The sequence below is a fragment of the Lytechinus variegatus genome, chromosome 12 (assembly GCF_018143015.1).
Source record: "Lytechinus variegatus isolate NC3 chromosome 12, Lvar_3.0, whole genome shotgun sequence".
NCBI lineage: Eukaryota > Metazoa > Echinodermata > Echinoidea > Temnopleuroida > Toxopneustidae > Lytechinus > Lytechinus variegatus.
In genome coordinates, this window is record NC_054751.1 from 2,417,503 (window position 1) to 2,444,005 (window position 26,503).

The window sequence follows — 26,503 nt, forward strand, 5'->3', positions numbered from 1 at the left end:
AAGAATAGGCAATTATAAATTTTTAATCATCATCCATCCATGTTATGTGTGTTCAAAATTTTGTCCTACCCTCAATTGCACAGGAGTCAGACCCAAACACGCTAGCTGTACCCGACAGCTAGTCACCAATATTACATTGAAATGTTTATCATAATTCAATGCGACAAACCAAGGGGTTAGCTATTTGCTAAGTTTGTAAAACCAATATAAACAAATGATCATTTTTTCTTGATGTTGGAACAAATTTTTATGACCTTTATGCCAAACGGGAAAATTTGAAGTAAGTAATATCTGACATCTGACAAACAAAAGAGAATATTATTAAAATTGCATAAAATCAAAGTAATTATATTGTTAGTTATAAAATATTCAACCAATTTATTCAACCAATAAATTAGCTGATATATATCAACCAATAAATAGTTACAGACTTATATTTAGATTTCTCCTGCAACAATTACTCTGGGCTTTATTTCGTCTAAGACGTAGGGTTGCAATAGAGTTTATGTCACTTGATTAGTGTGTAGAATTTATAGCGGAGACATGTGGCCAGAGCAAATGTCATGGAATCGTTATTCAATATATGTGCATGGTCCCAAGGGATTTTACTGATGAAAAGTTACAAGAAAATCAAAACATCATAATTCTAAAGAGAACTAACTAATACTGAATCATGATATAATAAAACATATGTTAGCTTACACTTCTCTCTCTCTTCTTCTTCCAGATTTACATTCTTTGGTCCATATTTACAAGCCCTCTTTAGCAATGAAGCCCTGAAAGTTATCTTAAAGTCCCAAAATATATACAAAATTTCCTATGTAAAGGGATATACTGATACTGATGATAGATCTATTTGGTCAGTGATATATCTATATGAAGTCAAAATTGTTTCTACTGTGGTAGACCTGGTCATATCCAGGCACAGTGTTGGGAGTTACAAAAACAATCACAGAACAGGAATTATGAGTATCAGAATTCAGGTGATTTAAACGACAAACCCCCTCTCTAGTACGGGACCGAAATGTTGAATCAAACTACTATCCGTGTACATGTTACTATTACTAGCTACCCCTTCAGGACAATCATCAACTGACACCTCATATACCAATCCACCTATCCAAAATTATCGTAGAATTCTCCCCACATTATGTCAAAGAAGTGAAGGACACTTTAAGGCAATTGTTAGATCAAGGGATAATAGAGCCAAGTAATAGTCCTTATGCAAGCCATGTAGTTCTTGTTAAGAAAGCACAATTCCATCAAATGATCAACCCTTTAGTACCAACCGACTCCCAACTCTCAGGTCAGATCGCGAAGCCCGGCGTACCATTGTTGATTCATTCTCGGATGCGTCCCATTTGTAGTGTGTAGTGTTGTGTACATTTGACCCCTATTTTCTCCCTGTTTACTTCATTTTTATCAACAGTTCAAGCTACATTACATTACAACCTTTCATATGAACTAGGAAATAAAGACAGTTCGTTTTAGGGAGACCCCACAAAAAGGTGTGAATTTAAATGTCCCATTCTGCCTGAAAAAATAAAGGTCTTGACTATTCAAAGTGTGCCACAGAAAGACAATCTATTAAAAAGTACAATGAAACATGGCATAATCACAGTGATTTTTTAAATGAAAAATTGGACTGTTCACCACTAACATATATACTTTTCGGCATTTCTTAGGAGTTGAGATTTACCGCAAACCATTTAGCTCCACCATCAGTTCTGACATATCCCTTTAAAGGTAGAAAGGCAAGATGAAAAGCTATACAGGTATGGTAAGATTCCTTGGGTCTTTGATGTGTCCTTTCAGATATTTCATCATACTGAACGTCCGAATTCTTCTCCGACCTGAATGTAAAATTAAAAGGAAGAAAAGGGAAAACAGATAACATTTTGCATGAATCATACAGTAATTTTTTTTTTCAATGTGTAAAGAAACATTTTTCTCTTGCCATTTCTGCAGTTTCATGTTTGCTTCATACTCTGGAATACATTTCAACTCATGATTATGGTAAATGTGCAGCAAAGGTGATACAGACCTGTGTAGAATTTGATGATAATGGACACAAGAACAGTTTTGCTTGCATTACACAATTCAATTCAGTAGCTGACATTGAAAACAACTAATCATGAGATTTTCCAAATTTAACATTGGTTAAGATTTCAATTTGACCCCAGGGACAAATTTCACTGACACTATGACTTTTGACCTTGTGACTCATTTAAGATGAGTAGTAATACTTGATTACCAGTATGTCCAAGTTTCAAGAAACAGATCCATGGATATTCAAAGTTATGATGACATTTCAAAAACTTAACCTTGGTTAAGATTTTACTGTTGAGGCCAACCCATGGCAGTCTGAAAAAAAAAACGCCTGTAGTCTCGCTTTCTTGGGCAGGCATCACAAAAAATTGTTCCCCTTGGATACAATTATCTGGATTATTTAACATATTATTGAGGAGGGGGTACATTTAGGGTAAAAATTTTACTCACGGAATACTTTGAATAGTTCATCATCACATATGTGAAACTGCTTATTCTTCGGATCCTGCATAAACAAAGAGAAAGATGATAATAATTACCTACTTGTCTGATTTGTCTTTTAAATAATTTTCCACTGAGTTAGATTCCCTTTAATTTAATTTTTCATAGCTTCATTTCAATCCTTAGGACATGAAAGTAAAATTCTGATGTTTATATGGTGATTATACATGTAATTAATTACTTTATAAGCTTTTTGTACCCCCAAAAAGCTCAGTTTCGGTAGTCCAAGATATATTTTAGAATAATGTGTTTATCAACCAAATTCAACATAGAATAAAGAGCCCTTCACACAAATGTAAACTGATAAAGATCAAGTACTTATGCATCATAAAGAGTTCAAAATATAAGAATAAAACAAACTGCTTTACGATCTAAAAATGAAACTGTGAAACATAATCAAGGATGCAAACATGACAAGATTAATAAACTCATTATGATATAGACTTGTTTGATATATCCCATTTCTTAACAACATCAGCTTTAATAATAATAGACATTTAAATAGCGCCATCTTTCTAGAAATATTCTATTCCGAGGCGTGATATTTTTAAATGAGAAAAACATGTAGGATAGGGGGACATGTGATACTTTCATTGGCAAAGCGAGAGAAAATTAAAAATTGATAAATTTTAAAAAGAAATCTGCTCATGTTCCCAAGATCAATTGATCAAGATATTGTATTCTAACTGGTAAGAAGCCAACAGAATCCGCGAAGTAAAGAAAATCATAATGAAGTTCTACTGGCTATATACATGTATGAAACATCCATTGAGGAGGAATCTCCTAGCTGAATTACAGCAACAAGAATCATGATATAATATTATCCAGAGAAACAGTCCTCCTAGGGACATGTCCTATGAACTTCCTACCCATGCATCATTCAAATAAAACAGTCACTATTATTCCAACAGTGTGTTTCTACCACAAATGGAACCAATATTCTATCAATTGAAGTCTTTTACTATTAATGATATTTCTAAGTATACAAAAAGACATACCACAAGATCTCTTTCTTTGACGATTGCCCACATCTTTTTTACAACTTCATGTCTTGACAGCTGCAGAAAAAAAAAAACACATCCAAATTTCACCAAGCAAATATCATCAAAACATGATAACAAATAATAAAGTCATTAAAGTTTAAAGTTATGCAATACTTAATGAAAACAGTTATATGTATGCCATTATGATGGCTGGGCTGACGATGTCACATCCTCACTTTCCCTTTTCTTATGTTATAAACTGAAATCATCATTATTTCATTTTTTTAGCATGTGTGTACGATAGGTCTCTTATAATAAAATAAACTACAGCAATAAATATCTAATGCTCTACATCAGTTGTCAATCCAATTTTTGATGGACAGAATTTTAATAAACATAATTTCACATAATAAAATACCAAAGAACAAGTGGGAATATGACATCAGTTTCCTCACTGAATAATGAGTAAATACACAGAACTTTTTTATCAAAATAATGTAAAACTTAAATCCTAATTCAACTAGGCTATGGCAGGCCAGGATATATGGGGGGCTAAAATTGGACCAAACCCCCTTCAGATCTCTGCTGCTGATTGTACGACAGCCGCAAAATTTACATTCACACAGAGCTGAATGTAAACTCCAATTCTGTATGTAAAATTTGCCTGTACAAAGAACCGAATATAACCTACAATTCTGTAATGTAAAATTTGCCTGTACATAGAACCGAATATAACCTACAATTCTGTAATGTAAAATTTGCCTGTACATAGAACCGAATGTAAACTACAATTCTGTATTATAAAGATTTTCAAAACTTTATCAATTATGCATATTAGTGTATGAAATATTGTTTTTGCAGTTACCTCACATAAATACCTAGCAGAATGCTAGTTTTTGGTGAAAATATCAATTTTGACATTTCTGACAAAAATCTACTAAAGAAAATTGCCAAAACATAATTAATTTCTAATGTATTTTACTGTGTTGTGGATTTCTTATGTATTTCTTTGTTTTCTACCATTTGTTTTCCATTGACTTTTCCTATGAACTTGTCAGGGACTCTTTCGCAATCAAAACAGGTCCATAAACTTTCTAAGTATGCTGTCATTTCAAAAACTTAACCTTCGGTTAAGATTTGATGTTGACGTTGCCGCCATCGGAAAAGCAGCGCCTATAGTCTCACTCTGCTATGCAGGCGGGTGTTTCATAAAGCTGTTCGTATAAAGTTAAGAGCAACTTTAAGAACGACTGGTGGTCCTTTCTTGTGGTAAATGGAATAATAAATGGGCGATAGTTTAGCGCGTAAGGATCACCAGTCCTTCTTAAAGTCGCTCTTAACTTTCTAATAGCTTTATGAAACGGCCCCCAGGTGAGACAAAAATATAGCAACTTACCCTGTCTGTTCCAATGATTTTGGCAAGTTCTGGAGATAATATCATATCTGCATTGTATCCTGAGAGAGAGAGCGCAAAATGCCTATATTATAAGATTGTCCCTTGGGTAAATACCTGGACTCCCGGATAGTTCTAAAACAACTTGAAAGGAGCAACATATTATGCAGAAAAAAATTAAATACTTCATATCTCATAATAAAATACTCGAGTATAGAACTAAAATAATGTGTGGTTGACATCACTGGTTCCCTCATTTGCATATTGCCAGTATTGTGCAACTGTTAAAGCAAAACTCTCATTATTAATTTTGAATAATAGTAAGCATTGAGCACCATTTAAATATTGCATACATGTATTATCATTAATAATTTGACAATCCCATTTTGTCAAAATTTTGAGTATTATGCCTATTCAATTTTTCTAATTATCATTGGGATGGACTTTGGGATGGATTTTGTCTTTAAACAGGCTTTTTTTTACCCAATGCCCAATTCACCCCCCCCCCCCCCAACTCTTGAGACTACCTACCTTTCATAGTAATTGATTCCGGTTTGAAAAATTATTCAAAAGCAAATAAAATTCAAATCTTCATGGACAGATTGTCCCTGTGTAAGTTGCATTGGTGGAGTTTTGACGATATTGCCCCCCCCATACTTTCTGTAACTACCTACCTACCTGTTTTACCCTTATCCTTGGATGCCCCATTTACTTTCTTGGATTTGACTGAAGATACTCTCCTGGTGGTATGATTTCTGGTTCTAGATCTTCTACTCTCTTCTTGATGTAGTTTCCATGCCAACTCCTCATCATTTATTGTCTTAAAAGAAAAATGTAGAATTCATTTGAAAAGGAAATATGGCACACCGAACAGCATCTGCTCAAGAGAACATTTCATGAAAGGACTTGTCACATGTTTTATGTAGCAAAAGTTTGATTCAAATAGTTACCATAGTAAAATAAGGCAATCATGCTTCTCAGCCAATCAAAAAAAGGGAAAGTTTTCAGATCTGACATCTATCATTTATTCCTTCCTTCCTTCATTTATTTATTTATTCATTCATTCATTTATCTATTTAATTATTTATTTTTATTCATTCATTCATTTATTGAAAAGCTTTAACTACTCAAGCCATTAAAGAATCTTTACCCAGAATGCACTATTTTGATGATGGAATCTTCTAATGTACAGCCACTAGAATTTACCACTTTCCATAACATCCATTCCACAGGGTTTGTGGTTTGCTCATCCCCCCCCCAAAAAAAAACAAAAAAAACTGGTGGTTTACCATAACAGAGGCAAACAATTACGGTTGGTGGCATTTTGTCATTTCAGGAAAAGCACACTTTGCTCTTTAAGGATTATACTTCTAAACCATGAGATTATAATCCTGAGAATATAACCAACTGACTATTAAAACATTGATAATAGGGTTTGTTATTAATTTTCATTTACATTTTCATCTATATATTGAAGGAGAAGATGATAGAGGAGAATAATGAGACACAGGAAAAGAAGAGGAAGAATAGGACGAGAAAAAGGAGAGGAAAAAGAAGAATAACAGGAACATGGAGGAGAAACTTGAGAATGAGAAGAGGAAAAGAATAAAGAGGAAGAGGAGGAGGAAAAAGGAAGGAGAATATCAATTTAAGCCCCTCACCTGTTCATCATCTGAATCCTCCACATTAGCTTTGCTCTTAGGTGCCTCCCTCTTCTGTTTAAGCACAAAGTCAAAAAAATATCACTCATATTGTAGATACAAAATAATGTCAGTGATGCATAATAAATGCAGACATTACATAGAAAGTTTGTTTCTGTCTTTCAAACATTACACATCATACAAGATATATCTTATCTGAAGTTTTAAAGTAAAATGAGCATCACTCAGATGTGATTACATATATTAGGAAGAGATTAAATTTCATCCAGAACAAAATAATACTTTATGACATCCAAGATTCCATCAATATTACTCTTTCAAGTCCAGTGATGTGGGGAAGGATATAATTTCTATTTACACAATGGCAATTCCATAAAATATGTACGTCCGACCCCTATATTTAGGACCTTAATGAAATTTTGTCTCTAAATTCTTGTTCTTTTGACAGTCTGTAATGTTTTCAAAGAACCATGACTTGACCAGTTTATGAAGTGAACTAAGACTTCAGAAAAATGGGGGTTGGATATACAAAAAGGTTGATTATTTTATGGAATTGCCCCAATGGGTGATTACTGAATTTTGGGGGATATTTCTTTCATTTCAAGCGCAACTTTTTTGTGCAACAAGCAATCATGTGGTAAATAGAATATCATCACACTGTCACACATAGAATATTCATTTTCTTCATGACCATGAATATTGTTTGTGGCATATATTGGGGTGACTGAAGAAAACAGTCACCAAAAGGTATTCTATTTGGGTTGATTGACAAAGAGTGAAATCAACTGTAACCCTTATGTTTTCCAAAGCTGCAATGATATTCCTCAATTGGTTAACATATGAGCACTATACAAATCATATATTATTATTCATTTATTTACTTATTTATCTATTCATCATTAAGTATACATGCCAAATTCAATTGATGACTAACCTTTCCTGATTTTGTTTCTTTTTGGTAAGTCTTCTCCTTCTTTTTTGTCTTGGTAGCTGTTTTTGAGCTTTCTTTCTTCTTCTTTTTCTTTCTCTTAACAGGTGGGCTTCCATCTCTTAGCTGTTTAGAAACAATTGAACAATCACATTATATTGAACTACATAGAATGGGATATCAGAAATATGAGTTAAGGAATTTTGCAAAAAATCGAAGGGCAAGTGGAATATTTCTGGTATCTCATTAGGTAAAGATAAAAAATTAGAATGTGAAATACAACACAATATTTCACAGAGCATTTTGTAGATAAGCCAAGGGGGAGGTTGTCATATTTTAGCACAATGTGATATGCTCTAATATTGAACAGTCAAATAATGCAGACCATAATACAGGTACAGTTATCATCAGTATGTGTTTTTAATACCTGAAAGGCCCTGTATTGTTTATAATAACTTTTATTTTCTATTATCAACATCCATTACAAAAAAAATATATTTCTGTATTCTAAAATTATAGCTAAATATCTTAAGTCGATAAAGAAATTTAAGCCAGAATCATATAACTTGTCTTTGTAAACTGAGCAAATTTTGATGCACCAATGAATTGATAGGAGAGGGAGTAAAAGACAATTTTTGTGTTCTTAACAGTGTGTCATGCAAAATATGAAAAATATAGTAAAAACAATTTAAAAAGTTGGATATCAATTATTTTTGCTATATCTTTTTTAAGGGGAAGGCCAGTCATTAAACAACATTAATGCTCCATTTCTCTTCAGTTTTGAATTTGAACGTCTCAAATAGCTCCCCAGAGCAGACTGCCCTGACAGTGTAAACTGAACTGGAATAGTACAGTTCTTGTCAATTCCCACTCCTTTATTCCTAGATTCAATTTTTGTATAATTCCAATATATTTCTGTATAGGCCTACTCTACTTTTCTTTTCTTTTTTAAATCATTCACTTTATAATCATTTTGTACTTAGAACTTGTTTGTAACTTGAGCCCATCAGACAGTGATGTCATTATGTCACTAACTTTTTATAAACTGCGTAATCAGGTAATTTGATTGATGTTCCCGGTAGTGTGAACGTGTAATAATAAACAGTTCTTGTATAGCGCATATCACAATTATGAATAATGTCTCTATGCGCTTCCAAAGAACTTGGATATTACTTCTCCAGCTGTAGCATGGCAGCCGTGTAAAACGTGTAGATTGCACGAAGCACGCACTAGCTGTATTTTTCGTTGTAGTTGGATCAGAGCAACAAGCATTGAGTTCATCATATAGCCGATGTAGATTCTGATGGTTAATCTACATAGACTAAACAAATATTGCCTGGTATTTAGTCTATCAGGAGAGTAGTTCATTAAACTACATGTTGGACGTTTTATCTGACAAGTCCTGTTTTATCCGACAGTTACTATAGTAACAGTTCATCTCTGCCAATCAAAATCTACATGTAGGAAAGATGTCTGACAACTTGTCTGACAAAAATGTTGATGAAATGCTCCCCTGTTCAATAAATAAATCCTCAACTCCTCGCTGAAGCTACATTTTCTAATTGGGAGAATATTTTCCTTCAGCACCATATACTTAAGGCAAAATAAATCCCTTGGAAAGAATGCAACTCCATCTGGGAAATATTAGAATATACCAACAAATAAATAAAGATAATGAATATTTAGAAATTACTTCATCTGAGGAGGAATCAGAGTGATGAGTGTCTCCTTTCTTTCTGCTGTGTGCTCCACTGGTTTGAGGAACATCCTTGGATTCTTTCTCCTTAGACGATGAAGTAGCTTGGCCATCCGCTATAAGAGCCATCAAAAGCTGATCAATCTCTTTCTTCCTGAAATAGGAAAAAAATAGCCTTTACTTTATGGGTAATTCCATAGATTGATCAACCTTTCTTTGTATCCAACCCACATTTTTCTCAAGTCTTACTTCACTTCATAAACTGACCCAAGTCATGGTCATTTTATAACATTACAGACTGTCAAAAGAACCAGAAATCTGAGAGAGAAAATTTCATGAAGGTCCCACATACAGGTGGTGGTATATTATGAGATCGCCCTCATGTCAATATTCTTAATTGAATTTGTACCTTTCATAATACATGCTTGCAAACTGAGCCCACATTGTGGTGTCATTCCTTAACCTTAATCCAGACAAATTGATCAACCATATTTCTCTTTACGATTAAAACTCCATTCAAACACTAGTTTTCCCAAGCTGATTAACCCTTATTCTTCCTTGCGATATGGATTCAATCTTTCAATGAACTATTTCTTTTAACTTTTGATTCTCACAGATATTGCTCTCTTTTATGTCACTAGAAAAATGGTCAACCCATAATGACCATCATGATAATGAACATTGGTCAGTGGCACATGTATTATTAAATGCACAAAATTTTGGCCTCTAACAGAACGTTATATCTTCCTATTTGGTGCAGGCCACTATATTTATCTACAACTTCCCCCCTTGCCCAGAACTAGTGAAAAATGTTCATATGAATAGTAAAATATCTTGGATCGATCTAGATTATTCATTCAAAGTTTGGTTCACTGAGTGAGACTATACCGACTTTCAATAGCACTAGTATATAACTAGCGAATAGGCATGAGTGCGATGGTGCGAGATTTTGCATGAGGTGAAAGAAAGATGCTCTATTCAACAAGGCGTTAGCCGAGTTGAATAGAGTGTAGGCCTATCTTTCTTTTGACGAATGCGAAATCTCACACCATTGCACGAATAAGAATATTCGCTATTTGTGTTGTACAATGCCTCAGAGTTTAGCGCAAATATGAAAAGGGAGCAAAAATATTGACCTCTGGAAGCATTGCGCATGTAGCCAGCAAGCTAACGAGTATTTCCCCTTTATCATTTACTGAGCGCAATGAATTGAATCGTATTGTGACGTCACCTCCTAAAGCTAAGCAACAGTACATTTTGGATGGTACGTCGTGTGTGCAACGGTACGAATGTTTTATATTCAGTCTCCAATTTGCTCGCGTACAAGTCAAGTAGGCGTTGTACAATCACACTTATTTGTATGCTACATTTGCTTGTGTACATGAAATATACTCACCTGTCAGAAAGGTCTACTTTGAAAATATCCTGAAGTTTCAGTCTCACTTTCTTGGATGACAATGCTGACAAATCAGCTCCTTCAAGTATTTCTGAAAATGGAGGATGAGAAAAAGAAGGAAAACTGCTTGTTGTATTGTAAACTTCTCGTGTAAGAAATTTATTAAGAAAAAAAATATGCATTAAACTTTATCTGAACATTGAATTCAATGCAATATCTAATAATTTGACAAGCAATACTGCTCAGATGAGAGAGAAAATATTGCCCGAACACTGAAAGAATGTTCCACCTTGCACGAGTGAGCTCTACACAAAGTGAATAGGAGATTAATTGTCACCATCACTGATAAAATAAATGGGATAAATCAATACATGGACTTGTGACTAACAGGTTTTTTTTTTTTAGTCTAGTAATATTAATATTAAAAAGTTTAAGGATTCTGACCCCACTGCTGAAATTACACAATGTACCGGTATTCAAGAGATTAAAGAATGGTCACAGATAAATAGCCTCAAACTAAACGGTGAAAAACAGAGTTTTTACACATTTCCTCACGTTTTCGAGAAACAGAATCGATCCAGATATTAAAACTTGGTGGAATGGACATACGCACAAGTACTTCTTGTAGAAATCTAGGAGTTATATTTGATGATAAATTGACATTCGATGAATTTATATCCCAAAAATGTCACTCTGCATCATATGCCTTATACAAAATTGGTAAACTTCGTGAATTCTTGGACAAACCCACCACTGAAAAATTGGTACATGCTTTTGTTTTATGTCACATTGATTTCTGCAATAGTCTCCTTTCAGGATTACCTAATAAACAAATTAAAAAACTGCAAACCATTCAAAATTCAGCTGCGAGATTAGTAACACGAACACGCAAGTATGAAGCAATTACTCCAGTTCTCAGAGAATTACATTGGCTCCCTGTCCATTCCCGGATTGTATTCAAGCTTCTAGTTTTTGCACACAACTGTTTTTATAAAATTGCCCCGTCCTATTTACTCGATTTAGTATCATATACCAGCCATCCCGAAATCTTAGATCAAGCTCAAAAGCATTATTTGTTGTTCCCTCTGTCTTAACAAAGTCATATGGTGAGTGTGCTTTTACTCATGCCTCTGCTGTCCTCTGGAATGCTTTACCTAATTCAATGATATATCAAAGTGATTTATGTAAATTCAGGAGATCCCTCAAAACATATCTTTTCAATGCATAAAATACCAACTTTGTGAACTAATGATCTAATCTAAATATCTTGATTACTTTATTCTTACCTTACACTATTTCTTCTTTAAGCGCATAGGGACATGCTACATGTATGCTATGTGTGATGCGCTATACAAGAATTGAGCATTATCATTTATTATTATTAATATCTAGATCTATTCTAGACTGAAAATTCCGTTGTTACAGAGGAGCCCAAGAAGCGTCATGGTACTATGTTATAGATCTCTCCTCAGAACCATCCTGGAATATGGATGTGAAGTGTGGGACGCCTTCACCAAGGACAACACCCGGAAGCTGGAGATGGTGCAGCGACGATATGCTAAATTCACAATGGTTACAGCCTACAGCATCGTGGACTTAAAGTAAAGTAAAGCTCAATTCAGCTCTTTCCTTTCTCTTTTTCATTCTTTCACACTGACACTCCCTTCCAATTGTTTATTTTTTCACAAGTCTAACACTGTGTAGCCTTCTTTGTTGATCTAATTTGTCGACTGTCCCGTATTTCAATTTGTGAAATCTGGTCACCCTGACCATGATGAGTCCCAGGGAAAAAAATACACGGGGGCCGCCCCAGAAATGCCTGGGCCCTGGGTTACACTTACAGAAAATTGATAAGTACGGTATGGTACCGGTAATTTACACCGGTCAACCATTGAATCACAATCAGCTCAGCACCCTAAAATTATCATTAGTACCCTTAATAGTAGGCCTTAGATCTATATCTAGATCAAATTTTTAAACACTTATCAAATTGCCATCAATGACAAGATTCCGATTCGGCCCAGCAGAGTTGGAGCGACCAGCGGGATTGACATGAAGCTAACAAGAGCCAGGGGCATGGAACGCCAAGCAATCAGGCATGAACATCAAGTAAAAACTCTGCCGCAGTGCACTTGTTCACTACTACTATCCTGCCTGTGGAGAATCTACAGGTAGGACTATGGTATGCCATAACCCAGGGAGCCGGGTGAATTGTAACAAAATGGCCAATCGAGACGGGGGTAGGAGAGAACTTTTTCGTTTTTTGAGGTTCCAGTCTGTGCCCAGATGTCAGGAAAACTGCCACTCGTTAGACCTTCATCCATACAATCATGGTAAGTGCATAATTTCTCTTTTCACAATTCATTTGGAGAAATATTTAGACCATAAATCACGCTAGTCCCGTGAGTATGGTCAAATACACGGTAAGCCCCTGGGCTTCCGCCAGCTGCGAGGGCGGGAGCTCCCTGGGTTAGGTATGCCAATGCTGTATTGAGCACATATTTTAAGAATCATTAAAATATCACTTTTGTGACCAATTTCACTTGGTAAATTGCCTTCTCAATGGAAGGATGCTCTTATTATCCCTGTCCACAAATCTGGTAGTGCATCTAGTGTGTCAAATTATCATCCAGTTGCTTTGACAAGCATCGTGTGTAAAATGATGGAAACTTTGATTGATAATAGGATTCGAGAACATCTAGAAACATATGGCTTGATAAGCCCCAACCAGCATGGGTTTAGCCAAAAGAGGTCCTGTGTAACACAGCTAATTAATCTAACTCATACATGGTATACTGCCCTTGACAAATCTCCTACCCCAATTATTGATACTGTGTTCCTTGATTTTAGCAAGGCCTTCGACCACATGCCCCACGACATTCTTCTTAATAAGCTCTCTAAAAATTACAATATACAAGGTAGTCTGTGGAATTGGATAAAGTCATTTGTCTCGAATCATTACCAGGCTGTGCAATACCGTGGTTCTTGCTCAGATCTTGCAATTGTTACTTCTGGTATACCCCAAGGGAGTGTCCTGGGTCCGAGATTAATATGTTTATCAATGATCTAGTAAGAGTTGTCCAATCACATTGCCTGCTTTTTACAGATGATACATTGATATATAGATTGATTAGAGACCCAGCTGAGACCAGATTTCTTCAGGAAGATCTAGATAGGGTTGTATCATGGTGTAGTCTTAACAAGATGCAGTTGAATTCCAGTAAAACCAAAGCAATGAGAATTGCTCCTCGCAAAAAGAATGTTGGTAACACTAGTTACATGATAGAAGATGAGGTAATTGAACAGGTCAGTTGTATCAAGTACTTAGGGGTATTTCTCAATTCCCAGTTGAACTGGGATGACCATGTAAATCATGTTGTTTCAAGGTGTAACCGTATGCTTGGGCTCCTAACCCATATGTCGGCTGGCCTCTCTTCACGAGCGCTTCTGACATTATACAAGTCACTTGTGCTGCCCATCCTTGATTATGGAGTGCCAGCTTGGATGGTCTATACTCAGAATCATATTGATAAGCTAGAGCACATTCAGAGAAGGGCAACACGAATGATACTCAGACAGCGAAGTCAAGAGATGCCATATGACCAACGTTTGCGATTATTAAAATGGCACACGTTAAAATCTCGGAGGATTTTCTTAATGGTGTCCTTTTTTTGCTAAATTGTTGTTTGGCTTGATAGTTTGCGAAGTCGCAAGAGATAATATTGTAATACGTGTAAGGGATTCTGACGTAGGTGTTAGATTTGTACACCTAAAGGCAAGAACAGAGAGACTCCATCAGACTGCAATTAACAGATATCCCATAGTATGGGAAACCCTGCCCTATGAATGCAGAGTTGAAATGGTCTCAGGAAATATTAATCTTATTCTGGGTGTCCTCAAGAGGGATATCCTAAAGTTCCAGCTAGATTAAAATAAAATAAATAAAAATATGTCTAAATGGTCCACAACACATTTTCAAGCTTTTTTAGAATTTTTTTTTAATTTTATATATATATATATTTTTCTAAACGGTTTCCAATATCCTGATTTTGTTACATCCTTTATCTCATGCATTATAAAGTTATTTACTTCAACTGATTTCTAATTTTGGCACAATTATTTTATTTTAATCAAATATTTGTTCCTCCTGGTTTTCTATGGTTATGTTAAACGTAAGTTGATTCCTTTTCTTGTGCAACCTACCTGTTTTATATTTCGTAACCCTATTATATGTAATGATCTTTTTTCACTCAATCGGGTGTGGGAGGGAAGGCCTGTGGGCCATGGCCATTAAGTTGACCTATTCCCTACCCAGGCTACCTGGTTGGGTGAGAAAAGGTCTAAACACTATTTGTATTTTTGTAATATTTGTTAATCTTGCATTGTACATGTTTTCTTTTCGATTAAGTGCCGAATAAAATAATAATAATACTAATAAAAAATTATGAATTTCCATAAAGTTGCAATTCAATTTTCATTAGTAACTTAGAATAATTTTTGTATTGACCAGAGCGCTCAAAAACTTGAATTTTGGGTATATGTTTGTGTACGCCCTCTATTGGTGGAAAATAATATGACAAGAAAGTTCATTTTTCAGTCTCTATTTTTAGTAAAGAAAAAATATTTCAAAGAATCAAATTTACTAAGAGCCAAGTCATATCTGTAATGGAAACTGACAGTGTAAAAAAATCATGAATTTGTCCAAAAGAAAAACAGAAAAAAATCAAAACATTGCCAACCTTATTTTGCCACACATAGAGATGATGGTTGGAACTACCCCTCATCGACCACCTAATCTTCTAAGCATCGTATCTGCGAAAATATTCATCAATTTTACCCAGTTTTCGTCTCATTTGTGCAGAAATTTTAGCAAATCAGATTCCCATGTTTCGCACGGCGACTCCGATTCCATCCGCGTATATATCAACAAACAACGAATACGACGATTTTACATTTGCTCCCTTGCACCCATCTTTTTAAACCAACCACCCGCGATACACTAAGTTTACGGCCAATTCTTGTCTCGGTGGCGAAATATTTTGACTCTTCCAAATCAGTTCTATGATGTCAACCTGCATGATAAATGATCGTCTCACTACTTCCATTGCGAGCTCCGACACATGATTCGACGATTGAAGATGCATTATTTGTTCTAATCTAAAGCCGTTTCCTATTGGATTTCTTGCTTTTTCAGCGGGGTTTGGTCTTTGGTCTGGTCAATATAAATTTTGATTAATTCTACTAGGCCTACTGAATTTTTACATTTTGTTGCTTCTTTTTTTCTTGTAAATTAATCGATTCTTAGTACCGTTTCTATGGACACTGCACCTACTCTCCCGCGTGTATCGTTTGTAATACGCAATAATTTTAACTTGCGCAAGGTGGTCGGTTTCAAAAGAGGTGGTCGATATGTGGTAGTCTCACCAATAACTGAGAACAAGGACAGGTTATAGGATGGGGGGTCGGGTATCCGGACACTTTATATTTTGAACTTGAAGCCTTCTTTTTCGTCTTTGGATTACACTAAACATACAAATTCAATGGAAGTATAATCATCTTCTATTTTGTTTTCTATAATATTTCCATAAACATTTTGCACTAAAAATTGATGAAACTTCGCTTGTAAATTTTTCCAAATGACTTTCTAAAATTGATCGTCCGGACACACAACTGGGTATATCATATAAAAACCTGGGGCCAATTGCATGAAAGGGTCTTTCTAAGGACCGTCTTTCGTGTCGCCCATCTTTTATGCACTCCTAGTACCAATGAGGTCCAAACATTACATGTATGGACCTCATTGGCGACATCAGTGGAATTGCGGGGTTAGAAATCTTTGAGTACAGGATATTTCAATATTATTTCACAAGTACGCGCTCTATTTCTTTTTTGTTAAATATTATAATTAAGGATCGTAAATACATTGTTAGCAACAAAAATAAAATGAAAGATATTAAGGGAAACTTACATTTTGACGACTATTTCCTTATTTTCTCGGCAGTTGCTCTTCACTTCTGACTCGCGATCGAAGCTGTTATGCAGATCACGTGATACGCTTTCTCGTCAGGTGATCGGTTGGTTATTCTTTTCGCCAGACGTTGATAATGATATATTTCATAACGCTAGCATTCTTCGCAAATTCAGGTGAAAGCGATTGGAGTTAACAGCGCAAGCTTTAAATTTTTCAAAAAATAAAGTTTAATTTATTGCATAAGTTTCGCGCCGGACATGAAGGATCATTTGGTCCCATATTGGCGTAATGCATAACAACGGGGGGGGGGGGGGGAGGGGGGTGTCCCTACCACTTCAACGACTATAGCCAGAAATTATGATTTTTTTTTCTCTCCTAGCTTTTTTAACCAAAATACCCCCCCCAAAAAAAAGGAACTAGTGTTAAAGAGAAAGAGAATTATGATAGAGGAACACAAAATACTTTATTTTTTCAGCTTTTATTTATTCGACTTATGATCCCATAATCAAATATTAAATGGGGCTTCAACAGTTTTTTAAGTCCGGGGGCCACTTACATTGACGAGTGGATACCATATGCGCGACCAAAAAAAAAATCTTTTTCACTATAGGGCACGTTACATACGTAACGTGATAAGGGTGTCAAAAACACAAAAATAATGAAAAAGGGGTTTATCTATTTCGCTAGGAAAATTACGTGTTTAGGGTCGAATTTGAGGGGATGATAAAACAAGATTAAAATGTTTTATAAAGGATGTCCTTGTTTTCCCCCAACACTTCGTGTTTAGAGTCCAATTTGCGCAAGGTGTAGAAGCTAGGTGGGGTCGTACTAAGCCAAATAAGGTAAAAAAGCCGAAGACCGGCCGAAGGACCCGTAACAATAAACATTCCTGTACTTGTTTAGGGGTCATTTCAGGGAATATTTAAAGAGTATCGTTTTGTTTCCAATTCTTGTCAAGGGTACGGTACACGTCAATACTTGTTAAGGGGTGCATTTTCAGAATCAGGAAATTACGTGTTTAGGGTGCTTTTTGAGACCCCATGATCGCGCATGGTATCCACTCGTGAATGGAAGTGGCCCCCGGCTTTTAAAGTCAATTCATAAAAATATTCCTCCTCGGGATTTGAGCTTTCTTTCATGAAATATCAATCTTTTTCGTGATTACCAAAAATACTTAAAATGTCATTTTTTTTATCTTTGTATATTTTAGCTCATGCGTTGCGCCTGCAATATTTTAATGTTGAGATACAACTTTATGCTTTTAATGAATTCCTAAAAACACTAAATTCTCAGATCATTTGTCGCAATCGAATGATTGGAAATGAATGATTAATAAGTTTCATGAATAATGTTTAAAATGCGTCTCTCTATCAGTTTTGAATATTTAAAAAAAAATGTCAGCTCGTGCTTTTTGCTCGCAATATTTTGATTAGTAAGAAGTTCTTGTATATGCGAGTTTGATAGATAAATAAATAGAGAGAGGGGGAGGGTCCCTCAGCTACTTGTCCTCGCTTATTCCATTTTTTTTTGTATTATGCTCGTACGTGTTGTGAGGTTTTCAAAGTCTTCTTTTTCTCACCCTTTTATTGTCTCTGAGCTTCCCTCTATTTCTTTGCTACGATGTATAGCCCTTCTTACTTGTTTCAATTCTTTTATGTTCTCATTTCACTGAAAACATAATTATTAAACTGACGTAGAAGACTTTACAACAAAATTTTGATATTGTTTTTTCTTGTTTGGCTTTCTTTTTTCTTCTCCTCATTTCTTGTTTTTCTTCTTAGTTCCCCTTTCCTTATTTTCTCTTATTTCATTTCATGAGGCATCCGCCAACTTATATACAACAACAAACATATTTAGAGGCCGATATCCAGTGAGGGGGCGTAGTGGTATGCCCCTCTAAAAAAGGAGGAAAATAGGAAGGAAAAAAAGAAGGGAAGGGGAAAAAATAAGAAAAAAAGAAAGACGATGATGGCAATGATGATGATGATGAAAATTATCTTGGTGAAGATGATAGTGGTGGTGATGGTGGCGGTGATGATGATGATGATAATGATGGTGGTAGTGGTGATGAAGATGAGAATGAAGTTGGTGCATGACGATGCTATGATGATGATGACTAGATGTAATTTTGTTATTTTGTCTTTAAAAAAATAATAGTGCACAGGCGAAATCATTTAAAGTTTATTATGAAAATAGCAGAAAAAAATAATTTGAAAAATTGTACCGTTGCGTATCCAGTGGAAAATCCATCCCCCACCAAAAAAGAAAAAAAACTGAGATTTTGTTTTGTTATTTGTGACGGCGTAGGTCTATGCGAGCAGCTATGGGATGGGAAAAAAAAGTAAATGAAATGTCAAGAAATACACGATAATGACTTTTATTGTACATTCAGTACATCAGTAGATAACTTCATACTCTTTCCAAAAAAGAAAAAAGTGGGTATATTATGGACCATTAAAAATGGGCAGTTGCTCTGTATATTATATTACATAGAATATATAGAGCAACTGCTCGTGTGTAGCGGTAAGTTATTCACTGATCTACATATTTCATGCGGCGCACGGCGCGTGCGCAATGTTTAATAATTATTGCTGTGAACACAATGAATGTCATCAAAGCTCGACGCGCAAAATCAGAAAAAAAATATATTTTCTGCCCTGATAATTTGGTAACCCTAACCTAACCCAATTTCTAAGTATTTTAAACATAAACAGGATAACTACAGACAATGATTTAAATTAACTTTATATTCTTTTGCGAAAATGAATATGATGGACAGCTTTTTGATAAAGAACACAGTTTTAGAGTGTTAGAGCGCGATTTATACCTACAACCGCTAAATCCTGTCACTGTCGGTATGAAGCAGTGATTCCATTACGGTAATAATTTTTGCAACACGGGCGCCAGTCCGAGAAACAGACAGGCATTTGCCCAAACGGACAACATCTCAACCTCTGCTCATTTCTTTTTGCACGGGCACGTAAAATCTCGACGTAACCCATCACATTTCTCCCTATTTTCTCCTCCCTTTTATTTTCCATTAATTTTTCTTTTGTTCACTTTTTTCTGTCTTCTTTCCCCAATTTTTTTTACCCATCACATTTCTCCCTATTTTCTCTTCCCTTTTATTTTCCATTAATTTTTCTTTCTTTCACTTTTTTTCTGTCCTCTTTTCCCTTCTATTTTTGTTCTCATCTCACCGCTTTTCCTCATCCCCCAGCCTCCGACGCCCGTGCAGATTCGCAAACAATATCAAGAGTATGTCTACTTGCAAGGGCGGAAATCTCTCCCCAAAGGTAGGGGGACCAGGGGCTGGAAAATTTGACAAACAAACAAACAAAAAAAAGAAGGTTTATCACCCCCTAAAGAAGGTCATCTTAACCAAAAGAAATTTGACAAGCAAACAAGCAAAAAAAGGGGGGCATCCCAAAAGTAAGATCGTCTCTTCCAAATGTTTTATTTCGATTTTGAAAGAATTAATGACCAAAAATAGTAGGGGGATATTTCATAATGTGCCCCCTACTATTTTGGGTGAGGGGTACATGTCCCCCGGCCCTGGGATTTGCGCCCGTGTGGGTGGGGGTGTTGCGCCTCCCTATCGGGATCATATCACAGCGAGTATACACTCTTCCATATGGAAAAGTGTTTACTCGCTGTGATTTCGATCTCACACATATAAAAAAAATAGAACAGCTAAGCCTTGATCACAGGCCAAAATGCCTAACGATTTCTCCGCGGCATTAACAACTCTCGTAAGGGGCGCTCCATTTATAAATAAAGTTGCATGAACAGCTGTCTATGGCGACAAAATTGTAGGCAGAATTGTTGCCAGAAGCGTGGGAATTTGGCAGAAAATTCAAGAAAAGAACCGGTGAGTACCGATTTAACAGTAATTATATATTCATTAACATTTATTGAATCATAAGAATAAAGATTTTTTACGGAAAGAAAGCTTAGTTCTAAGCTAGGGCTGCCCAAATGCGCGTGAGTAGAGTCCCAGTTTCTTAACACGGGTAAGTATTGCGGTGTCGCCTAGAGTGCTTTTATGATACGCTAATGCTATATAAGCGGGGGTGTTTCTGAAATTTATGATAAAGAATAAGATTCGTTAGCATGGTTAGCTTGCTTTTAAATCAAATTTTATACAATTTCATGATATATCACATCATTTTATAAACAAATGTTTTATTTTAACGGACGAATGAAATATGTTTGCAGATGATTTATTTAAAATGCGTTTCACATGGAGCATCATAAAAGATGGGCGACACTCACTGGATCAACAAGAACTCGATCACAGCAACAAGGGAATGGCTACGAGCTACCACACTGCTAGACCAAAAGCTTCGGTCTCTGTTTTGTTGGTTGTTCAGCTGAACTTCGTTGGCTTCACTCACCAAATACATAGACCGAAGTTTAACCGTCGTCTGTACGGGGGATCAATGGCCACGGCTAATTTCTCGTTTTTCTCCTCAATACCGTGATATTTTACACAAACAGTGCATTTATATGCACCTTTAGGTGACCTTTAGGTGATAATGTTTAAGTAACGACAGTTTCTTACCCTAAATTCCCGCTTTGAAACTGGCATTCAGAGGATTGTCTCTAAAAGTTGACACTTGCGACTCGAGTGGGCAGCCATCTTGGTAATGAATTATTCATGAAAAAGTGGCCGACGAAAGTTAGACTCCGCCCCATGACCTTTACGTCACACATATAGCTTGGCGAGCGCGAGGAAACGTTGAAAAGGAAAAGAATATTAATATTCATAAGCCTGACGTAAAAAGAGATGATCTGATTGGCCAACGGTTTCGATAAGCAGTTGACCCGGAAGTTCATCCCACCTCATATGTTTGTGTACAATATCGACTTCGGAGGAACGAGTGAATTGGGAGCTACACGACAGCCGAGGAAAGTCACTGTTTTTGTTCCTTTCGAATTGATGTTTTACCACTTTAATGCCAATTAATGCCAAGAGGAATTAACAAGCTGCATTTTGGTAAGTTTCTTTTTATATATCGTTGTGAAATTAATAAATAAATCGATGAGCCCCGCCGGGGGGATTTTGCGTTGTACCTCCCCTAATGGCGGGGACACGCTAGCGAGCCGTCTGTGGACGAGGAGAAATTAAAAAATGTTAAAAAACTCCTCGAAACAGACGGCTGCCAGCTGTCTACCACACTGCAGGACAGAGCACCATCGTCAATCCTTCTTTCCAAGGACGATCAAGGCATGGAATACTCTTCCTCCCAACATAATCAATGCCTCTTCTCCAAAAGCCTTCCGCCCGAGACTGGCGGAAGGCCAGAACTAAATCTGATCATGCTGATGGGACTTTTTACTTGCACCTGTATATATTTTGCACTGCACACCTAAACCCGGCCATACACACATGTTAAATAAACCATCTGCAAGAATCTTCAATCCTGAAGGAGGCAGATTTAACCCGAAGAAGAAGAAGACACGAAAGACGGTCCTTGCAGAGCCAAAGACCCTTTCGTGCAATCGGCCCCGCGCCCCTTGTTCATTGATTGAACGAGTGCCGCATCGCAGAGCAGTTCCATCACAACAAGAGCCAATGAACGTGACGAAAATAAACATGTCAAAGCTGATACTCTCACTTTCACTCTACCTAGAAGGAACGAAAACTTACGTGAAATTTCTTGTCGCAATTCTTCTTTAGTTGGATGGGCCATCTTTAAGGAGATTATTAAGATTTCAGCATGAAAATTGCATGGAAACAAAGAAAGGCAAAATCAAATCAACGCATCAAAATCTAGACAGTAACAATTATGGTATCTTGAAACAAACAAACGAGGTCGCGTTGATTGATGGATGGATTATTCAGTGATATAAATTCATTTGTCAATCTTCGAACATTTTAATATGAATGACTGAACCTTGAACAATGAACAGAGAAATGCAAAAGAAATCATTTGACGTCAAACATGTTTTTTTAATCAACTCATATGTCCCCAAAAGGAGCACCCCCCCCCCCCCCCAATTCTTTAGAAAGGAAGCGGCCCGACCATGCAGAGAGAGTCCCCCCCGGCCGCCCCCCCCCCCAAAAAAAAAAGGAATAAAATAAAATAAATATTAGAATAAAAAGTTGGAAAAAAAAATCAAATAATAAATTAATAACACGAATTCTGATTGATTATTGAAGTTTTCTGGTTGTTTTGATTGGTTGGTTGGTTAATCACTTTTTCGGCCGGGGGGGGGGGGGATCGTGGCAAGACGACCAACCTTTTTGTTCTTAATTGACAGACGTAAGTTGCACGACCTACTCTGTTTGATGATCTTCTTTCTTTTGTCTTCTTCCCCGTTTTCACATCTCGAAAAATCATAGCCAGCTGCAGGGCGACCGCTTGCGCGGCCCTATGCACAGGGGCCGTGGAACGGTTTTCAAAGTGGGGGCGCTGAGCCAAAAGTGGGGGGGGGGGCTGACCATGCTAAAAATCACAATCGTATGGTCATTTTTGCGTTTTTGTACACGGTTTTGGAATAAAGTGGGCTGGTGCCCCCCAGCCCCCCCCCCCCCCCCGGTTCCGCGGCCCCTGCCTCATGATCGCAAGTAATTGTCGGAAAGTATTGAAAGCATATTTCCAATAACATCCCCATTTACAGAGTTCTTAACCGTTCGGTCCTATGTGGCTCAAATAGACGTAACTTATACTATGGTCACATTTACGGCGGCCGTACGACGCTAGTCGAAAACAGCCGTTTTTACATTTTTTGTCCAACTATATAAGTGGGATAGGTGGTTAAATCAAAATCAATAAAACGGCTGTTTTCGACTCGCCGTACGGCCGCCGTAGAGCAAATGTGACCAATTAAGGTATGATAGTTTCGGATTTGGGGATACAAACTATACCGTCTTCCAATCCGAGTGCTCTCCCCCCCCCCCCCCCCCCTCCGGGGGGTCGACCAAAAAAGTGGTAGGGGTGTGCCGCGGGCGAGACAATTAAACGGGGGCCTTGGAGCGGGCTTATTGTAAAAAGGAGGGATCCTCGGAACGGGCTTCTGAACTACAATTTTGTGAAAACGGGGGTCCTTGGAACGGATCGCCAGCGTGTATGTACGCGCGTATGCACCCCTATCTCTATGGGATGGGCATATCATGCGTGCATATGCAGCTAGCGCGGCCTCCGCCGGGTGCGCTCGCGCAGAGACCGTGATCGTCGGACAGCGCTCGGCGGCCGCTTTTCACCAAAATTGCAGCAGATCGATGCGACCGGAACGGCCTATAACGAAAACTATGCGAAGCTTTGGAGCGGATTTCTTTTTTCTTTTTTCTCGATAAGAAGAAAATGCTATGCCTTGGAGCGGCTTTCTTTCTTTTTCTCAATAAGACATTGCAAAAATGCTATGCCTTGGAACGGAAATTTGGGTGTAAAAATGGGGGTCCCGGGGGGGTCCCCTCCGCGGCACATACCCACTATATGCATTATATTCAGTTTTAGGAACAAATCATCACCTATGGGAGGCTCCGTAATAGGCAACGGTGTTCGGCGTTGCATGGAATCTATGGACATGATAGACTAAGACAGACATATCAAATGGCTAGATCAGACCGGGCTGTGGCGGACCGCGACCCCGAGGAGACAAAGCATTGGGGGGGCACGACATTGTTCACAAACAATGCAGTGCCCCCCCCCCCCCCCAATGCTTTGTCTCCTCCGGATCACGGTCCGCTACTGAGACCGGGGATCAGACTGATCAAACCGACTGATACGATAAGTTGTCATGGTCCGAGTAAGCATGCAAGCATGTATTCAAGGATTCAACCAGAAAATATCGAAACCATTCTAAATGTTAAAACATCTTACACTCTTCGCATACGATATATGGTATGACTGTTTGAAATTCTTCAAAGTTTCAATTTTTTAACGAATGTAAGCGCACCTGGGGGAAAACTCCACAAAAAGGAAAGACCTGTTTTGTTCCAAAAGCATGATATAAGAAAGACGAACATGATTTGCATTATGCACAACAAAATCTTACAACACATAAGAGGCATGATTAAATTTTGATTAAATTAAATTTTCAAATATCTATACCAATAAGAAACAGACTAAAAAACTTACAAAGTCCAAATAGCTTACTAACTGGTAAACCGGATGACCACCGCAATACAACTCTCATTCATGTCGCTTAACAAATTATATAACCTGACCTTACACGTGGTTACTATTGCAAAGTACCGTCTGACTCGGACTGAACCAAACAACAGAATTGTACATATTACGGGACACGTAATAGTCTGGTAAAAAAAATGAAATATGGCAGAATTGCATACAGCGACGATCATTAACAAAGCTTACTCATTTTTACAAAAGAGGGCACCTGAATTTCTTTAGAAATCAGATGTATTGTGATAATGGAGCGCAGAGAAAGGGTGCTGGAAGAACTCTAAAGAACTATTCACTTGTAGGGTGTTATCACTTTTATTGATAAAAGTTGACAAAAGCTCCGGCGATTTCTATGGAAGAAAAAAATGAACTGAACAGCATGCACGAAAAACCCCTTGGGAAACAATTTATTAAAGAAATAAATTAAGTTCCGTTTGGGTGTTTTACAGTTTGATTTAGGGTGGGTGGTTATCGAATTTTCTATTTTTTTTTAGTTGATTGTAAATTTGCCATAATGAGACATACAAGTCATCATGAATAACTTATATATTGAAAATAATGATACTTTAGTGTAATCTAAACGTTAACTGAGATGTATATTACGATGTATACTTCAATATGTCCGTTTCAATTCTATTTTTCAAACTTGAACATTACTTGGGATACATATTTTGAAAGAACTAAACTGTTGCCATATATTACTCATGCAGAGCTGATCCAGAGGCACATTTTTGTTTTTGTTTGTTTGCCTGTATTGTATTGTTTTGCTTGCTTAGTAGAAAAAGGTTTGAAACAACACTTGCACCGCCCGGTCTCCCCTTCTTAATTGACCAGTCATATCTTAAAGATGCGCCCAAAGACCTAATGCGCCCCTAACTCATGCAATATGAATTTTGTCTACAGTAATATTGGCCTGCACATTTTTTTTGAGGGGGCGGGTTGGGATGGCGTTATTGTTTAGATTCTCTTCTGCAAAAAACACGATCGATCAAGTTTGGCACATCTGTGGGTGGACATTAATTTTGTTTCATCGAAAAATTTGACAAGTAAAAACAAAAAAAATTACAACTAATAAAAAAACAGTTTCGATATTTTACTGATTTTTTTTTAAGAAATGAGTTTCAAGTCCAGTCTGCTTATTTTCCACAGGGGATTATCACCACCAATTATTCAATATCATCAACATCGCCTACATCATTATCATGGTCATCATCACCATCATCTCCATTGTCATCATCATCTTACCATCAACAAGAACAAATAATTCCCATCAACATCACCATCAACATCACCGTCATCATCATCGTCATCATCATCATCAATATCTTCATCATCACCATCATCATCACCACCATCTTCACCGTCATCACCATCATCATCACCACCATCTTCACCGTCATCATCATCATCAACATCTTGATCATCACCATCATCATCATCACCATCATCACCATCATCTTCACCATCATCAACATCTTCATCATCACCATCATCATCACCATCATTATCATCATCACCACCATCATCTTCACCATCATCATCATTATCATTATCATCATCACCATCATCATCACGACCGTCAACATCATCATCATCACCATCATCATCATCACCAACATCATCATCATCACCGTATGTCATCATCATCATCATCACCATTGTATCAATACTACCATTGTCGCCATCTTCATGTTACCATCATCCTCATCGTTATCATCATTTTTCATCACCATCACCATGAATATCACGCTCGACCACCAATCATCATCATTACCATTATCATCATCATAATC

At 36.9% G+C, this 26,503-nt stretch overlaps 1 protein-coding gene across 2 annotated transcripts; it reads right to left on the reverse strand.

Moving 5' to 3' along the window:
- Positions 1-371: 371 nt before the first annotated feature.
- LOC121425072 (upstream activation factor subunit spp27-like) lies at positions 372-24,796 on the reverse strand. 2 transcript variants are annotated; one of them, XM_041621034.1, is made up of 10 exons: positions 24,666-24,796; positions 10,608-10,698; positions 9,209-9,365; positions 7,522-7,641; positions 6,588-6,641; positions 5,605-5,746; positions 4,930-4,988; positions 3,549-3,608; positions 2,500-2,554; positions 372-1,853 (listed from the first exon to the last, which is right to left on the reverse strand). In XM_041621034.1, exons 3-10 carry the CDS (start codon positions 9,338-9,340, stop codon positions 1,768-1,770), a joined length of 708 nt encoding a protein of 235 aa, XP_041476968.1. In that variant the 5' UTR covers positions 9,341-9,365; positions 10,608-10,698; positions 24,666-24,796; the 3' UTR covers positions 372-1,767. The 2 variants fall into 2 exon arrangements, with proteins under 2 accessions (XP_041476968.1, XP_041476967.1); XM_041621033.1 differs by lacking the exon at positions 24,666-24,796 and adding an exon at positions 22,232-22,401.
- Between the last annotated feature and the right edge of the window lie 1,707 nt (positions 24,797-26,503).

Excerpts from the sequence above, each read along its gene's own strand:
- LOC121425072 (XM_041621033.1), bottom strand. The coding sequence starts at position 22,274 with ATGGCCCATCCAACTAAAGAAGAATTGCGACAAGAAATTTCAC. Across the intron at positions 7,642-9,208 it reads CTGATTCCTCCTCAGATGAA|CTAAGAGATGGAAGCCCACC; the intron begins GTAATTTCTAAA and ends GTTTCTAAACAG. Across the intron at positions 3,609-4,929 it reads AAATCATTGGAACAGACAGG|CTGTCAAGACATGAAGTTGT; the intron begins GTAAGTTGCTAT and ends TTTTTTCTGCAG.